Source organism: Ursus americanus, chromosome 16 (assembly GCF_024610735.1).
Source record: "Ursus americanus isolate L20-20 chromosome 16, mUrsAme1.1.p, whole genome shotgun sequence".
NCBI classification, from domain to species: domain Eukaryota; kingdom Metazoa; phylum Chordata; class Mammalia; order Carnivora; family Ursidae; genus Ursus; species Ursus americanus.
The window spans coordinates 12,850,641-12,869,220 of NC_142142.1; the positions used below are offsets into that span (position 1 = coordinate 12,850,641).

General features: G+C 38.4%; 1 protein-coding gene across 2 annotated transcripts in view; it reads right to left on the minus strand.

Moving 5' to 3' along the window:
• Window positions 1-542: 542 nt before the first annotated feature.
• The window catches only part of NARS2 (asparaginyl-tRNA synthetase 2, mitochondrial), a 131,877-nt gene continuing 113,839 nt past the window's right edge, over window positions 543-18,580 (minus strand). For both annotated transcript variants that reach the window (XM_087868187.1, XM_045816181.2), the window contains 3 exons: window positions 17,558-17,655; window positions 15,224-15,250; window positions 543-11,903 (listed from right to left, as the gene is read on the minus strand). In XM_087868187.1, the coding sequence (XP_087724313.1) occupies window positions 11,759-11,903; window positions 15,224-15,250; window positions 17,558-17,655 (270 nt within the window). In that variant the 3' untranslated portion in view covers window positions 543-11,758. The remainder of the gene's footprint in view (window positions 11,904-15,223; window positions 15,251-17,557; window positions 17,656-18,580) is intronic.

The window sequence follows — 18,580 nt, forward strand, 5'->3', positions numbered from 1 at the left end:
AGTATGTGACAATCTGTGGTGCCAATACTATACCCTCTCCACCTCCCCGACCAATTTCAAGCTATCAACTTTCTGTGTATGAACACAGTTAAAGAGGTATTCAGTAATACATTATTTAGTACTTCCAACACATAAAATAGACAAAACACACGAAGAGCAGAGGTAACAGGGAAATGTAGTGAAATAATTAGGTGAATTTTGGTTATTTATTCCCTTTGTTTTAAATATAATTTACTTAATTGTAAGTTTATGAGTTAATTTATTAACCTGTCATTCATGTCATAAGTCACCCTTTTAAAGTGTTCAGTTCAGTGGTTTTCAGTATATTCACTGAGTTGTACAACCATCCTTGCTCTCTGATTTCAGACCATTTTTATTATCCCAAAAAGAAACTCTATATCCATTAGCAGTCACTCCTCGTTCCCCTAATCCCAAAACCCTGGCAGCCACTAATCTACTTTGTCTCTATGGATTTGCAATTCTGGACATTCCATATAATTGGAATCATGCAATATGTGGCCTCTTGTGTCTGACTTCTTTCACTTGCTATAATGTTCTCAAGGTTTATCTGTGTTGCAGCATACATCAGTTCTTTCTTGTTTTGGCTGAATAATATCCCATTGACTGGATATACCAGATTTTATTCATTCTTCAGCTGATGGATATTCCAGTTGTTTCCACTTTTTGGCTACTATGAATAATGTTGCTGTGAACATTCACACCTGTGCAAGTTTTTGTGTGGACCTGTTTTTCACTACTCTTGAGTATATACCTAGGAGTCAAACTGTTGGATTATAGGGTGAGTCTGTGTTTAGTTTTTTTGTTTTTTTGTTTTTAAGTGATCTCTACACTCAATGTGGGGCTCAAACCCATGACCCTGAGATCAAGAGTCACATGTTCTACCAACTGAGCCAGCCAGGCGTCCCTGTGTTTAACTTTTTAAGGAACTGTTGAACTGTTTCCCACAGTGGGTTACACCATTTTACATTACCAGCAACGTATGAAAGCTCCAATCTGTCTCCATCTTCTCCAATACTTTTTACTTTCCATTTTAAATTATTTAATTTTAATAATGCTATATATAAATTTTTTCTTAACAACCAGCTTGCAAAATTTTTCACCACAATCTGTTCTCATGGGCTGGTACAAGCCAGTCTTAGCGTACGACTGCATACAGCCTACCACAGAAAGTTCCACCATCCTTCTCTGTAGTAGTAAGTTCCACTTCTTTTTTGCTGACAAGAGCAATACTCAATAGATTTCTATTTCCTTCTTCTTACATCCTTCCTATAGAAAACCGAAACCTTAGAAGGTCTCAGACTTTCTTGAAACTACTTTGGAATTAAGAAGATTTTTGATTCTGGAGTATCACAAAGTTTTCAACTCCCACCAAGCAACTCTGGGAAGAACAGAGTGTTTCCCTCCTACATTTGTGTTGAGAAACAAAAATAAAAAACAAAATGTATCTTCCTGACACCCAGATATATCTTCTGGATGAGCTCTCAAGCAGTTGCTTCAACAGGGCAAACAGCTGTGGTCTGTTTCAACATAATTTGATGTAATCAGGGTTAATTTTGATGATGCAGTAACTCTGAAGACTGTTTTTTAACTGGATTACTGTTGGGTCAACAATCATGTGGTATTACACTTAGTGGCTGAAACAAAAGCCAGAATTAAAACAGCTTCCCCCCAGCCCCTTCTAAATGACAGTCCCAATGGGATTAGGAGTTATGAGGCACATTTAACACAATTAACTAAAAAAGGAAAGTAGCTGCAGTCAAATTACATGCAAGCTTCTCCAAGGTCCAGGGTGTTGACCGAGGAAAGAGCTGGAAACTTATTTGTTGCTGTTGTTTTCTTTTCCTAGAGTGATTAGAAATATGTTGGCAGTAATCATTATAACTTAACATTTTCATTACATTCTAGGAAAAAGCCCTAAGTTTTTCTTCAGAAAAATTCTCCTGCACCAAATGATGATTTTAGCAGTCCACAGTTCCCTCTTTTCCATGCAAGTTTTCAAAGTGGTGATTTTAAGTGAGGACTCCGCTCAGGGTGCGGCATGCCAGGGCTGAACGAATGTGGCACACAGAGCTCTGTGCACATTTGGAACTGTTTCTGAAGAGCACAATCTTTTCTCTTACTTTCATTGTTTACGGCCAGCCAGCAGCAGGGTCTGGGTTGCTGTAGGCGCACACGCTTTTTTTAATTTAGTGTCTTCAGAGTTTTCAGTTTTGGCTAGTCTGAAACACAGCGAAGGCTCATTGACAAAAGCCATTCTTAACACAGTTCTGGAAAGAATCTACAAAAATAGATGTCTTGCAAAGCTGCCAAATGTACTGGTTCTTCAAAACCTCTTTAGTCCAATTTTGTAGTTCAAGAAAGGTCTAATATTTATCCAATCCCCTCTGTAAATAAGCCTCCTTTGATTTGTTTTCTGTTTTTGTGACTTAGGGAATCAAGAAACTTGAAAAGCAAAGAAGTCACTTACCCCCTCCTATGCCATTTTATTTATCAGGAAATTCTCATCTAAATAATTTCCTGATTAACATATATTCTGGGATAATATGTGGATATGACTAAAAGGTAATGAGATTACAAACCAAAAAAAGTAATGAGAATTCTTTCCGTAAGTCAGATAGTGTATTAATGTTTTCTTTTCAGTTGTAAAAGCAGATACCAGTTTTAAATTTGCTTAAGCCTAAAGAGGAAATTTATTGGTAAGAAAATGAGGTATACCCCATGGAACACAAGAAAAAGAGGAATAATCTGGCCTCAGGAAGGTTGGCAACTGAGGCCTAAATATAGCAAAAACTAGGCTGCCAGTCTGTATGTGTGTGTCTGTCTCTCTCACAGGCCATATGGTTTTTCATCTCTGAGCATGTGCCTTCGTTTCTTTCTCTCTGCAGACTGCCTTCTCTCTCTCTTGAGACACATGGTTGCCCTACATATCCGCAATTTACATATTCCTGGTTCAAGCAACCAGTCCAGACTCTCTAGTGTTCTTAACCCAACTTTTCCAAGAGAAAATGAGACCGGCCCATTTTGGGTCAGGTGTCCACCCCTCGTCCAGTCAGCAAGGGAAGGTCCTGTCCCCAGTATGTCTGCTGGGGATCCACTGGCTAGGATGGGGTGGGGGAATTCTCAGAGGAGGAATGGGTTTGATAACTAAGCTGACACCTCGAAAAGTATTTAAGAGAGGCATGAAAACCAATCTTGTTTCGTTCAGGATGTGGCCAGTACCTATCCTTTGAAACTCAGGAAACACTTAGGCATATACTTTTATCCATATACAAACGATATATCCAAAAAATGTTACTTAGAAAAGGTTATTTATGTCCTTGTTGTTCAATTCTCAAAAAGGATTTTCTTAGAACCTACTATAAGTTCAGCATAGGAACACAGAGATGAGAAAGACCAGGGTCTTAAGAAGTTCAGGGTCTTTCGGGGGAGAGAAATAGGTAGGCAGATGTCTATAGCAGCATATGGGCAAAGTTATTATAACAGGGGTTTGTTCAAAGGATGGTGGGAGCACAAGGAATTATCAACCAGCTGTATGGGAACTGAAACTGTAAGATCTTAGGTTTGTCTTGTTTTGGGGTGCCCCACAGAGGGACACACAGAGTTAGCATTAATTAACATTTGCTGAACTAATGATGTAAGCTACTTCAACTTGGCCGCAAGAAGCTTGTCTAGATTTGGAGAGCAAGGCCGAGAACACTAATGGAGAATCTAAGCAACTCTAAGTTCAGCTGGGACTTGCTTCTGAATTTCTTCCATCAATCAACTACATTCACTCATTATTTACTGAGCACCTACTGTGTGCACCTACTATGTGGCACATGGGTAGGTGCTGGTTATATAATGACGAACTGCAGAGCAACGTTCCTGAGAAGTCTATTAAGTTACTGTGCCCTAGAAACTCAGCTTCAGTAACAGCTCCTAAGGATAAGTTACTAGCGGAACTCATAAATACTTCTGACTCCTGACTCTGTTCTATATTCAGGCAGTGGCTCCAAACTTGGATTTTTATGCTGAAAGGCTAGTTTAAAAATTTATAAAATTTTCCAGACACAGAAAGAGGGAAAAAAGCCAGTTTGGGAATTACTTTTTAAGGAATATTTTCCTTTGGTCTGATGGGCATACTTTTTTTTTTTTTTTTTTTTGGACACCTCAGTGACACCTAATTCATTCAAGAGTTATTTAATCAGTACCCACTATGTGCCAGATACTCTCCAAGGCACTGCAGGTAAAAAGATGGATGCAGTCTCTTCTGTGTTATGGAGCTTTCGTTCTGGCAGAGAAGACAAATGACAGTTTAAGATGGCCAGTATTTGCATATGGTTCTGAGGGAGCATAACGAAAGGAGTGAGTCTGGAAGCCATTGTCCAACCACTGGTACCCTGAAGTACAAGTAATATAAACATGTGAACATGCAGAAATCCTAGCTGCATTTTAGAGTGTCACCCCTCTTGAAATAAAGCCTCATTGCCTCAGAAAGTGTGATTAGAGTTGTAATATTTTGATTCTGGGTGACTAAGAGGTGACAGGTGTGTAGACTGAGAAAGCCACCCAAGCCCATTCACAGGCATGTGGAGACAGGTCGTGCTGCATCAGAATGCAGGGTACACTCTAACTCGACTGGCAGGACTAGGAGTCTGTCGAGGGCTGTGCTAACTTGCTGGAAGAAAGTTAATCAAGAGCTAAATGATATCAGGCACTGAAACACAAAAGTTTCCACATATGATAATTTTGTGGTTGTTGATCAATGAATAGACCACTTCTAAGTTTTTGAAAAACAACCATATACATAAAAGCCTTCCAGAACAAGTCTATAAAGCAGATATGTTTGTTGATTTCAATAAAACTGACATACCTGGTTGGGGAGTAAGTTGGAGAAACGAAGGGGAAGAATCTGGATGTTGATATATTACTGGGCAAAGGAGGCATCAGAGTGGCAGAGAAACACACGCAGGGAGAAAAAAAAACAAGGGTGAAGTAGTGGACAAGAAAGGGAGGAAGAGATCTAGGTCAAGAGGTGTGGCAGGCCTCATGCTACACGGGTTTAAGAGTAAGACCACTCTGTGGCCTGGCTTTCCCTCCTTGACACAGAGGGATAAAAACCAGCTCAAAGGTGCAGGCAGAACAATCCAACATAGTGTGTTCTTCAATGAGCAGATTTGTGTAATTATCTTTTACTGTAAAAATATGAAAACCTCACTGAAGCTTTCTGAGGGTGGAATTAAACCGCCTACATTAGGATCGCTCAGGGTGACTGTTTCAGAAGCGCCAACTGTGGGCTGGTCCATCTACTGAATCAGACTTTCTAGGGTAGGACCAAGGTAATCTGAAATTTTTAATAGGCTCCCCAGGTGATTCTTATTCACAATGCGCAAACATTGCACGCCAGGGAGGCCCCCAGGCAAGGAGCAGGTGCTATTTATCTGTCTGCGCAGAGTCGAGCACTGGCCTGGCACAGTGAGTGCTCAGGAAGGTTACTGAACTGAACTGAATACACCAATGAGGTTTTGACAGAAAAACTGCTCAGTTCTCTTGCCCTGAAACAGCTGGTCTCATTTTTCCCCTAGATGCTTCAGTCGCATATATGGATTTTACACTATTGTAACTGCAGACCACAATTTAACATTTTTAACACATTTTCTCTTATAATTTTTAATGGCTATCAAATACTTCATTCAGTAGGCAATAAACACCTTAGTTCATACAGATTTTGAGTTTTGAAAAGGTTTCCCTCAGGAGATCTTTTTTTTTTTTTTTTAAAGATTTTATTTATTTATTTAACAGAGAGAGACAGCCAGTGAGAGAGGGAACACAAGCAGGGGGAGTGGGAGAGAAAGAAGCAAGCTCCCAATGGAGGAGCCTGACATGGGGCTCGATCCCAGAACTCCAGGATCACGCCCTGAGCCGAAGGCAGACGCTTAACAACTGAGCCACTCAGGCGCCCCCCTCAGGAGATCTTCTATTTGTGCAGTTTATGAGCCCTTTTACACAGTGTTCACTGTTTCCCACAACACTTTGTATGATAAGGATTACCCTCATTCAGCAGATGCCTATTCCAACCCACAGGTGAAGTAGCTTGCTCAGGGTCCCACAGCTCAAAAGTAGAACACCAAGACTTCAATCAGAGTCTTTTCCCTCTATGTCTGATACTCTTTCCAAGACACTGAACATCCACCACATTTTCTGGTAGGAACCTGACCCAACGGTTTCCTGATGTGAAAACCTGTAGTGCAGAGTGTGGAAGATGGAAATTACACGTAAAGAGATCACTGGTCAGCTATGTCCTAACTGCACAGGAATGAGTTCCTGCCTTTCGGGGCACTGCAAAGAAAATGTGTACTGGTGGGAATCTTCAGTGAAAAAATGTATTATTCTTCAACACCCAATGTTCATATGACCCGAATCCATTTCTGCGATCCTCAAATGAAGGGGGCTGGGACTGCCCTAAACATTCTGCAACTGTAATTAGGATTTCTCGGCAGTTATTACACACCCTGGAAGAGGAACAACTACTACAGGCTGTAAGACAGCTGGCAAGGAGGCACTGGAGACTTTGAAGCTCTTCTAATATCAAGACTGGTATCACAGGATACTTGGGTAGCAGCTGAGTGGACACTGGAGGGAAGCCCATTTCAAGGATCCACCGCCTGATGAGTAACCTCGTAGGGTGCAGCCCTTCAGAGAAGGGTGGACTCTCCATCTGAGCGGCTACAGAGATTCTCTCCTGGAGGAGAGAAGGCCGGGGAGAAGAAACGGTGTTGCTGTGTTTCTAACTTATTACACTTGCTATAGAGAGGAAGGTTTTGGTCATACCAGATCAGAGTTCTCCAAGCATAGAAAAAGTTCTCTCTTAGGTAGAGAGCTCCTATTCACCTAAGGGACAGTGAGTGCGTGAACTACTAGGAGCTGGGAAAATACAGGAGAGGATAGTTTATGTATCATAGACAGGGGGAGAAATAAGATCTCAAGGAGATTTTTCAAGTCCAGGATCGTATGAAAATAGCAAAGCAGTTATTGTTGAGCCGGTGTGCAGAGGTTATAAGTCAGGGAGTTACAGCTGCAAATGGCCCAGGTTCTGCAAAAGACAGTTCTAGCTGTTTCTATGTGTATGTGTAGCATAAAAAACCTCTGCTGGATGGGCCTACCACATTTCTATTCTCAGAGCATCATCCTGACATAACAAAGGTTAACCACTTTGGGGAGGATATTAATAATCTCCACCAAAGTCCTTTCATCTGTCTTTCTATGTATATTCTAGGATGATCCTAAAAGGAAGGTACGGCAAATACTGAGTAAAAACCCATGAAAAAAAGAATAAAAAGAGGCATAGTGAACTTAAGTACGCTGCTGAGTCTATGGTCCTTTATTCCACTGTCAGTGTTTCTCTTTACTAGAATGCATTTGAACTCAATTGTCATTTCCCTGCACACTCTTGTGTCTCTTCTCCTTGTGCAAAACAAGGACATCAGAGGCCAAAGTGTGTATTTTGCAACATGTCCACTAAACTCGGGCTGAAGATGCAAAACTCTTTAGTTACTACAAGGCTCTGGGTTTTCAGTTTCTCTGGGGGCTAAGAGTGGTGAACTTAATTTGCAGTCTCATTCTCCCTTGATATTAGGAATTCCTAATAACCAACTTTGTAACAAAAAACCCCTCTAATCTTTTATTAAATCAAATGAATTTGAAGCATAGTAGGCTACAAAAGAACAAGGTCCATAATACATTGTGAATACGTTAGAACATTTTGTAAACTGTAAAGCAACGTTCAAATGATAACGATTATGAGCAGTAAAGAAGTAGCAGAAAGTTACTGAAAAGTCATGTTAATTCAATAGCTGCCTGAACAACAGTTTAGGAACCACCTAAACTTCTGACTTCTTTACAAAGCTCCCCTAGGAACTCCCGGTGTGCTAATAATGGCTGTAAATTCACTGGACTCCAAACCAAACTTTGGTGGAGATTATTAATATCCTCCCCAAAGTGGTTAACCTTTGTTATGTCAGGATGATGCTCTGAGAATAGAAATGTGGTAGGCCCATCCAGCAGAGGTTTTTTATGCTACACATACACATAGAAACAGCTAGAACTGTCTTTTGCAGAACCTGGGCCATTTGCAGCTAACTGGAGCCTTAGCTGATCAGAGGGGCAATCCAGGGCTCCCAGTAATGGCAGAATGTCTAGGTTTCTGGAGACGTGTTGACCATGACCTAATAAGATCTTATGCAAGTCCTATTAATCATTTTGGTGTTGGGTGATTAAGGTTATTTTTTGTCCTTAATGCTTTGTCTTTTAATTTTGGCTATCCACTGGGAAGAAACTACAATCAGATATTACTCCCACCTGTTTTCTTTTTATTATACATACTTTAGATTGCAGACTGAATACAAATATTGATCAGAAGCCAAAAAGCTCCACACATTTCTTATCAATGCAATCCAGGCCAATCTGTCTTTCAACTCTGCATTTTTATGTTCTTGCCTCACCACTTACTAAAATAAATATATGAATAAATAGCAATCCAATCCAAATAAGCATCTTTCATCTATAATTATCTGAAACAAGAGATTTAAAGAAGAGTAGAGTTAATCCATCTCACCAATTGCATCTTCAATGCCTGTTCAGTCATGCCTGAATGTCTAGATTCAATTTACAGAGAGTATGAATGTATAACATTGTAGAGGGGTGCTTCTGGCAGATCCTGTCTGAGGGGGACAGAAGGTCAAACAGTTCCTTTGCTGTTCTGTGACAGTCAGTGTCTGGGCTGGGTCAGAGGGTGGGAGAGTTAGGTCTAGATCTGGAATGGATCACTCACACAATTAAGTTCTTGTCAGACCAAAAAAGAAAAAAAGAAAGAAAAAAAGCACAACTTCCCCAGGCAAAAGGACAGCCAGATGGAAAGTAACTATTTTTCTCCACCTACTTCAAAATTTGAAATGAGAATGGAAATTAATGATGGAAAAACAATTTCTAAGTTTCAAAATACACTCTTTCTTGGGTGGCTGGGGTTACTATTTTGAGGTGATGTTTGGAAATCTTGGGAAAACAGAATCTGATTTTTCCCTCATTGGAAACTGGTTACTCAAATAAAAAATTAATACCCTCAAGTCACCTTTTCTCTCACAAATTGTCCCATAAGATTATTATTATAGTACAGGCTGTCCTCAACTATTAAATCCACACTTCTCTTCATTAAACACACAATCATATGAAGCTGCTTATCTGTAGAATTTGGATATTCACATACCAGCTGACAAACGGACATTTTAAAGTTTCTTTCCTGCTGTTGCTGCTTAGTTTTCACATTTTCATCATCTTTGTCTGACATCAGTATTTGTTGCTGTTCACTTATTAGTAAAATAAAAGTATTGAGCCAAAGATGTAAATTTTTAGGCTTGTTAAGAGTGGCAAGTGTTTGGCTTCAACCAGATACTCACTATGTGATCAGATGTAGAGGAAAAGAACGAGTAAGTATGAAAGTTGGGAAATACACTGCTGAAGACTACCAAAAAGGCAGGGAACAAGGTTTATTTGAGAAGGACCTTCTCGCACTTGGAAAGGACAGTTCTGCAGGTGACATAACGGGAGGGCACAAAGATGATCTTGCTTGGTTAGTGTTCCACAGCTACATCCATGATGGCACTGGGATGGGAACCTGGGGTTTTTCTGATTCACTAGTCTTTATAGCACTGTTATTTAGGAGGCCCCACCATCATGTTAACATTAGAATTCTATCTGGTTCCTCAAGAATCGCTGGAGACATGATTCCTGATAGCTTTGGAAAATATCAGTGCCTCCGGGTTGGGGACCTGTGAGTGTTTGTGATTCTCACTCCACAAAATTAATACAGTATCAAGACCTGAATGTCAAATCAATACTGACTGACTGATGCTGAGAATGTTTTAGAATGGTTTCTGCATTTATGTCCCAGGTCTAAGGTTAAAAGATCACCTTTTCAGAGATGCCTTCTCTAGCAAGCTTATCTATGCTTGCCCTGTTCTTTATAAAATTTTATAGTTTATGTCATATTTTGAAATAATACATTTGTTTGCTTACTGATTGTATATCTTCTCTAATAGACTGTAAATTCCCTGAAGGCAGGGGTCATTTCTGTTTTATTCACTATCATTTATTTAGCACCTAGCACAGTTCTTGGCACAGAATAAACTCAAATAATATTTGTTGAACAAATGAATTTATTGTCTAACCCATGATTGAGGCAAGCTTTATGAAAGCCCTAATTACCTCTTTTGTCCTGTCCTAAACTCAGTATTGAAGCACAGGGGATTAAAGTTCTAGGGAAGTAGATTTTAGCTCAGCAAAAGCTCCAATTAGAGCGATGTAGAAATGGAATGAGCTATCTGGTGGGATATTGAGCACTTTGCCCAGAAGAGGCTGCCTAGGTACATAGGCTCTCTCTGCATCAGGCACAAGTTTGATCATGAGACCATCTCAGTGACTTTTGTGGTTTCCAGCTCTAAGGTTCTACAGTTCTTTTCAGTTGTTTGATTTGAGTTAGGATGAAATAAAGTACACATACAAACTCATTAGGAAATAAACTAAGATAAATTACCTAATGGGACACAGAAAATTGATTATTCAGGCATGCATGCTGTTTATCATTAGTTGATACATACAAAGTCTACCGAGTATACAACTTTGCTGTAAGTCATCGATACGTAACTCAACGAAGACTAAAAATTAAAACAATTTGAGTAGCATTTCACAATTTTAAACACACACACAATACTTTCAGGTAACTGTTGTATCAACTCTGAGGAAAATGATGTATGAGCTCATACAGAGTAAGTGGCTGTCTAAAATCACATACATAAAGTGCTACAACTGTCAAGCCTCGAACTCCCAAATCAGCAATCCTCTCAAAAACTCTAAAAGACAATATTACTTTTTGAGTCCAGAATCACCCATTCTTGAGGTTTAGCTATATTTGCATCCTCATCTTGCACTGAAAATACCAACCTTCCAAATTTCCAAAATTCACAAGTGGAATTTAAAAATGTAATTGTATTTTTCATTCATAGGTATCAAAAATCTAGTTTACTGATTATTAGAGAAGTTATAAACAGCTACTATAAACAAATTATAACACAACAGTCATTAGTTCAGGTAATTAATACATCTCATTCACTTTTATAATTAAAGATCAACAGTTACTAAACGTTACTTTTATCACCCAGTCTGATGAAAGAAGGTTTCAATTGAGAATAGTAACTTTATTAACTCAATTAGGACCCCGAAAGGAATATTTTCTTCTGTGATGTCTAGTAAAGTGATGAAAATAAGATGGGCAATTATCAATGGCATGTGAGAAAAGATCCAACAACATTTTCTTTTTAGCTATTAGTAGTTCTCGAAGGTCACGCAGGGCAGTGATCTAATGATTAAAAACAAATTAAAATAACACTCTCTCATCCTGTCTTGAGAGTTCGAAAGGACCTCTGAGACCACAGTTCAGTCTCTTCATTTCCTCTTAATTGACATAGATTTGAGATTCTACCTGCCACAAGTACCTCTTCTTGAGGGAGTTCATCTTTCCGTGAAATGCTCTCAACTTTCTAAGAAAATCATGATCACGTCTACTTTTCACATGCTCTATCTTATGGCATGACAATTACATACCGAAAACTTCTCCATTTCTACAATTCAAACATGCATTCTCCTGTATGCATATTCGCACGCGGTACCTCTGGCATGGGATGATGTTCCGTAACCAGTCTTCCAGCTATAAAACACATGAATGAGTAAATCTTGGAAAAGGGATAACGTCTTTGATATTGTCAATTCCTAAGATGCACTGCAGATAGCGTTCAAATCCCATCCCAAAACCTCCATGGGGAACAGATCCAAATCGACGGAGGTCCAGATACCTGGTTTTGAAAAAAAGAGATTATCACCTATAGATGCTGTATTGGATCACGTGTCATGACAGAATTTTGTTTCAAAAGTATTTTGCAGTCATCTGTTATCATCTACATCATTGTGGTAAACAAATCTTTTCCCTCCAAGGACAGGTGAAGGACACAGAGACGTTAAGATGATCTGTCTAAGGTTATCAGACAAACAGTAGCAAATCCTGCCATGCATTCATGGGCTTTGGCCACTTGATCCTTTTTAAGTTACATATGTACTTATATACAGAAAACTTGCCTCATGAAACTATAGAAAATGTTCTAATAACTTTACTATTTTTCTTGAAAATATATTCCTCTTCTATTTCTTAGTATGTTAATGATTTTTTTCCTTACTAAAATCATAGTGTTCAATACACAGAGGAGAGTGAAGAGTTTTGCCTGATATATTATAAAAAGATACCCCTACTAGATTAGACTGTAAGATCTACCGAGGGCAGGAACTGTGTCACCCTTTATTTCCAGTGTCTGCTCTGGAGTCGATGCTTCATTACCCTATGAAGATTTATTGTTTGAAGGCACAAAAATGTACTCTTGAATGCTAGAATGAAATTTCCAGTTCTGTACTTCAAACCTAGTAGAATAAGTCCAGAGCCATTTTTCTGGAAGGCTAGATAGCCTCAGAAGCTTATTTATACTCATTCTATTTCCATTTAAGATTACATGGCTAGAAAATGGTGCAGCCATGATTCAAACTCAGATTCCAACACACGAGCCTGTGATAAATTCATTTTATGAAAGGAAGAGGAGGAAGATTTTGTAAGTATTTTTATTATGTCACTTGGTGGGGGAATTCTTTAGTTATACAATATTGACTAAAGCAAGTTTATAGCTTCTTGAATGATTTATAAAAATCAGTTCTAGAATAAAACTTAAGAGCAATAGCTGGTAGTCATATGGCTCTTCAAGAATAAAGACTATCATGGCTCGCCTGGGTGGATCAGGCAGTTAAACATCTGCCTTCGGCTTCGGTTGTGATCCTGGGGTCCTGGAATCAAGCCCCTCGAAGAAGCAGGGAGCCTGCTTCTCCCTCTCCCTCTGCCCCACACTCCCTGTTCATGGTCTCTCTCGCTCTCTCTCTCAAATAAATCAATAAAATCTTAAAAAAAAAAAAAGACTATCACCTATTTCCCCACTATTAATAATAATGACTACATGTATTGGTGTTTTAGGCAGTTAAGATTGAATACTTATCCTTCTAAAATAAAAGATGAATTGCAACAAGGCGAATTACAATCAAGTGAGGGATCAATAAACAGGAGTATCTAGTATAAAACTTCAGATTATTAAGAACTATCAGGGAAAATGGAAGAAGCACAGTCTTGAGTAAATGAAATGTTTTGTAGCTGAATTAACGTTAAGGTTATAAGGCATGGAGGCAGGATATACTTTCATTTACTGAGAAAATGAGATGAAAGGCCTATCAAACCACCTGCCCCAAATATCTGCAGGATCTGGGCTGGCTGCTAGAAGTCCAGCAATAGCTTTAGCTGCCTCTAAATTTCTCGTTTATCGATGTCAAAACACTGGCATTAATGTCTGTAAACGGAATTCAGCAGGTGGATTCAGTCTATAGCATTTTTTTTGCCCTTGCTTCGATATATAGAAAAATCCACTTCTAAAAAACAAGTTTTCAAACAAATACGTACTTGTTGGATTTTTTTTTTATTGTTGTTAAATTGATTCTAGGGTAGCCAGATTATAGAAGAGATGATACAAACTTTGTGGAACTAATTACATATGTTATTTGCATGTGGCACGCAGAAATAGGAAGCGAGTAAATTCTTAGACACCTGGGGTGGCTACTCACAGTGTAGTGGAACACTAGCAGAGATCGCAGACTTGAAGATTTCTAAAACCCCTTCTACCTTTAAAATACTATGATTACTAGATAAAAGGAAGCAGACTCAAATAATAGACATTTATATTTAGAGATCTTAAGAGTCTGAAAACTTTAGTTGGGACAAGAATAGTACTGAAATGATTAATAAAGACCAAAAAGGCCTCCACCTATTTAACAATCAAAATTTGTGATTTAGCCAGTTTTTACACACTTTGAAGATTATTTTGTCGATAGACAAAAACAGGCAAAATGCATAAGCTTGGTCAGGCTCATCTACCCAATAACAAAACTGAGAACAAAGGAAGGAAGGGGAAAGGAAACTAGCTCTTAATTGAGGTTCCCTTCTAGGTAGATACTTAACTTATATTGTTTAATTTCATCATCACAATAATCCCTTTAAGTAAATATTATCATTCCATTTTACAACGAAGAAAACCAAGACTCAGAGATTAAGTATGCCTAAGGTCACTATTGGTAAATAATAAAGCATTCAAGGGGTCATGACCTGAACATAATTTTAGGCTTTTGGCATTTCTATAACTTAGCTCTTTCATTACCAAAAGTCAGGTGTGTAATTTGATTCTTCCCTCTCCTGAGGACAGCAAAGGAATAATATTAATAATAATTACTATGAAGGAACGCTACTATAAAAATGTAAGTACATAATTTGTATGTATTGAAAAATACTTAAGAAAGGGTCTGCAGAAAGAAAACCAGAACAACTCTGGAGACATAAATGTGTGAATGCAGACAAGTGATCTTCCCTCCGTAGCTTAGATTTCTACAGACTTTAGGGACCACTTAGCTCAAACCCTAATTTCACACATAGAGAAACTGAAGCATAATGGTTAGGAACAAAGCCCCAGCTCTATGCTTCTGACTGTGTGCTCTTGGTTAAGTTAGTTAACATCTCTCGACCTTAGGTCTGGAGGAGTAATAAAAAGGAGATAAAAATAGTACCTAACTCACAGGATGTTATAATAATTACATAAGAAAATATACATTAAGGGGCACCTGGGTGGCTCGGCCGAGTGTCTGGCTCTTGATTTTAGCTTAGTCATGATCTCAGGGTCCTGGGATCGAGCCCCATGTTGGGCTCCATGCTCAATGGGGAGTCTGCTTGATATTTTCTCTCTCCCTCTCCCTCTGCCCCTTCCCCCTCTGCTTGCGTTCTCTCTCTCTCTCAAATAAATAAATCTTTTAAAAAATACATTAAAACTTTAACACAGTTATCTGGCACACAATAAGTAATAAATAAATGGCAGCCAAAATTATTACGATTTTCCCAGTAATCAAAGGGAATAAGTAATCTTCTGAGGACCTACCTATTCCCTGTTCTTAATACCCTTCCATAGTGCCGAGGGAGTACATGTAACACCTACGTAACAATCAGACCAACAGCTAGAATAAGAATGATCGAGGGCCACATTCTTACCATTGGTAGGCTTCCGTTAGTCCTAATCTGTAGGAGGAAAATGACAAAATTCTTTCAGAAAATGGCAATAAGATAAAGATACTAACCACCAAACACTTATTCTGGGTTGTGTGCAAGGTGCTCTAATAAAGAAGTACGCACAAAAACCTGTGCTCTCAAAGAACATGCAATATAGCTGAGAAGCTGACTCTTTAATACGGTAAGCAAGGTAAGTTAGCCAATAGTCCTAGGTATTATCAAGTAAGCGATACAGACGATAAATGCAATAGAAAGAAAGTATGGTCCAGAGCCCCAAAGAAGGGGTTCATTTCAGATGAGCTTATTATCCTGACATAAGAAAGCACTACTACTTAAGGTTGCTGGGAGGCACACACAAGGGACATAAAGACACCTTTAATTCTGTAACATTAAAATCATAATATAGATTCTGTCCTCAGAATATGGTTGCAAATTGTTTTTTTTGCCAATGTAAAAAAATGTTAATAAAATTTAAGCTCTTAGTACTCACTAAAATTAATTTCATCCCTTTAACACCCAGCTGGCTCAGTCGGTGGAGTGTACAACTCTTGATCTCGGGATCGTAAGTTTCAGTCCCATGCTGGGTGTACAGATAACTTAAAAATAAAATCTTAAATTAATTTCAGCCCTCTAAAAAAGTGCTTGGGGTCAAAGTGCATCTGAAATGATAAGGACAATGAAAAAAATTGGATACACAGAAAACATGAACAGAAGTCACAGATTCCTGAGACAGGGAAACACATACAACGATTTCATTAGAAAAGACAAATTTGGATATTATCAGATATTAGGTAAACATGTTAATGTTATGAGGAAAGGTTTCCTGAAGGAAGGAAGCAAGCAAAGAAAACAGACCAATTAATCTTTCAACAGATGAGGTTTCTTGCCATGTGTGATTTTTATTGTGCTTTAAAAAAAAACCAGAGAATCTTCAAATTCTTTCCATCTAAGGAGTTTGACCTTTACTTCAATTCCATGATTTTCCCAGGACTTTCTAACATTATAGTAGTAGTAAGGAGTTAGTAGTCTAATAAAAAAGAGGCCTCTCAGAACATATTTATTTCCTTTCTTCTGGACCCTAACCAAATAGAGCAGTTCAAATGATTGGGATTACAAAACCAAGTTACCCAACAAATTTATAGGTTGGGATCTTGGAAAAGCATCAACTTTTTAAGCATTTCTCCATTAGGAAAAGAAGGCCTTATAAATCGCTAATTTAACAGGATATTTTCAAATTATTATGGCTTTTCCAGGTTACTATGAAATCCAGTATTATCTGGAGAGTAGGAGAATGGGACTAAGCCTTATGGGAAAAACCTTTTTTCTTTCTTTCTTTCTTTCTTTCTTTCTTTCTTTCTTTCTTTCTTTCTTTCTTTCTTTCTTTCTTTCTTTCTTCCTTCCTTCCTTCCTTCCTTCCTTCCTTCCTTCCTTCCTTCCTTCCTTCCTTCCCTCCCTCCCTCCTTCCTTCCTTCCTTTTTTCTTTTCTTTTCTTTTCTTTTCTTTTCTTTTCTTTTCTTTTCTTTTCTTTTCTTTTCCTTTCCTTTCCTTTCCTTTCTTTTCTTTTCTTTTCTTTCTTGAAGTCTGGCATAGCAAAAGTAGAAACCATGGAAAACAGAGGTTTATAACCCTGGTTAGTTTAGGAAGTCATTGTGGTTTTTTGGCAGACCATGCATACATAGGAGTGGTAGTTCAATTAGAAACATGATTCCCTACTTCTCATCTCCAAAACATTTTCTGTGTGTTTATGGATTCATTTCCTAGGTCTCACACAGCAAGTTAAAATGAGTTATTCAAATAGCTTAATCAAGACCCTTACATAGCAGAAAACCTGAGGAAGGGAAAACTGCTTATTCTAAATGTTAGTTTAGTGGATATTTTTAGTATCTTTCTCCATCTTTATCCTTTCCCTGGTTCAGAGCTGTTTTTTCTTTATGTCCCTATAGGAGTCTTTATTTATGTCCCCAATCATAATTTAGAGTAAATAAAAAAGAACACAGAGAAGAGAAAAAGTGAAGAATGAGCTTGAAGGTTGTTTTCTGCCATTAACTTTTTAAAAAGCAATTTCTATAGGGAGAGATACATACCAGATAGTGGGCACATGTCACTGCAGCCTCATTTCACATAACAGTTCTAATCTTTAAGAAGGGGAAGCTCGGAAAGGTCAGGTAACAACTTGCTCAAGGCCACAGAGAATCTGAGATCCAGGACAGGCAGGCGCTGAGGCCCTTCCGCTGTTCTCTGTTACTTTGCCAAGACTGCCTTCGAGTGCCTCATCCCCAATTTCTGAATTTTCTTTCCTTTAGTTCTGATCAATACCTGGCCAGTCGCTGCTCTAAGAAATGGTACCGTTCCTCTCTGAGGCTTCCTCCAAAGAGCTCCCCAACTCCAGGAACCAGAAGATCAACAGCAGCAACCTAGGAAAAAAGGAAAAAAGTTGTCAACAATTTCACATTTTCAGGGGATTCCAACAACTGTCAGCTTCTCAAGCAAGTAGAACTTTAAACATTTTGACAAGTGACTGTTGAACTGCTTACCAGAATCTTATTTATGTTATCTGTTTATGCTGCCTGTTTCAAAATCAAATTTTAAATATTATCTTTAGAATACATGATATACAAATTGCAGATGGACAGTTTCCTCTCTTTCTCTTTTTTTTTAAGATTTTATTTATTTGACAGAGAGAGACACAGTGAGAGAGGGAACACAAGCAGGGGGAGCAGCAAAGGGAGAGGCAGAAGATCGCTTCCCACCGAGCAGGGAGCCTGATGTGGGGCTCAATCCCAGGACCCCAGGATCATGATCCGGCCGAAGGCAGACGTTTAATGACTAAGCCACCCAGGTGCCCCAGTTTCCTCTCCTCTCTTAACACAATGTATGCAGTGTACTTAACAGATGTGTTTTCTTCACAAATGTGGTATATTAATAATAAAAAATGTGGAATTAAAAATTATGAGATATTAAAAGTTACCTATCACCATGCAGAAGCAACTGCATTTTGGCATATTTTCTTTGTTTTTTTTCTTCCACACTTAAGGCGTACAGTAGATCAAATTATACATGAACATTTACCATTCTAATATTTTACTTAATATTATACATTTTTTTCCTATGTCAGTTGAAATATTTTTCACACTTAATGCTTTTTCTTTTTAAGTAATCTCTCCACCCAACATGGGACTCGAACTCATAACCCTGAGATCAAGAGTCATACACTCCACTGACCGAGCCAGCCAGGTGCCCCATACTTAATGTTTTAATAGCTGCACAGTTTATTGTTTAGAAGTACAAGTTTTTATCTAACTGCTTTTCCTTTGTTGAACATTTTGGTGTATGTTTTTT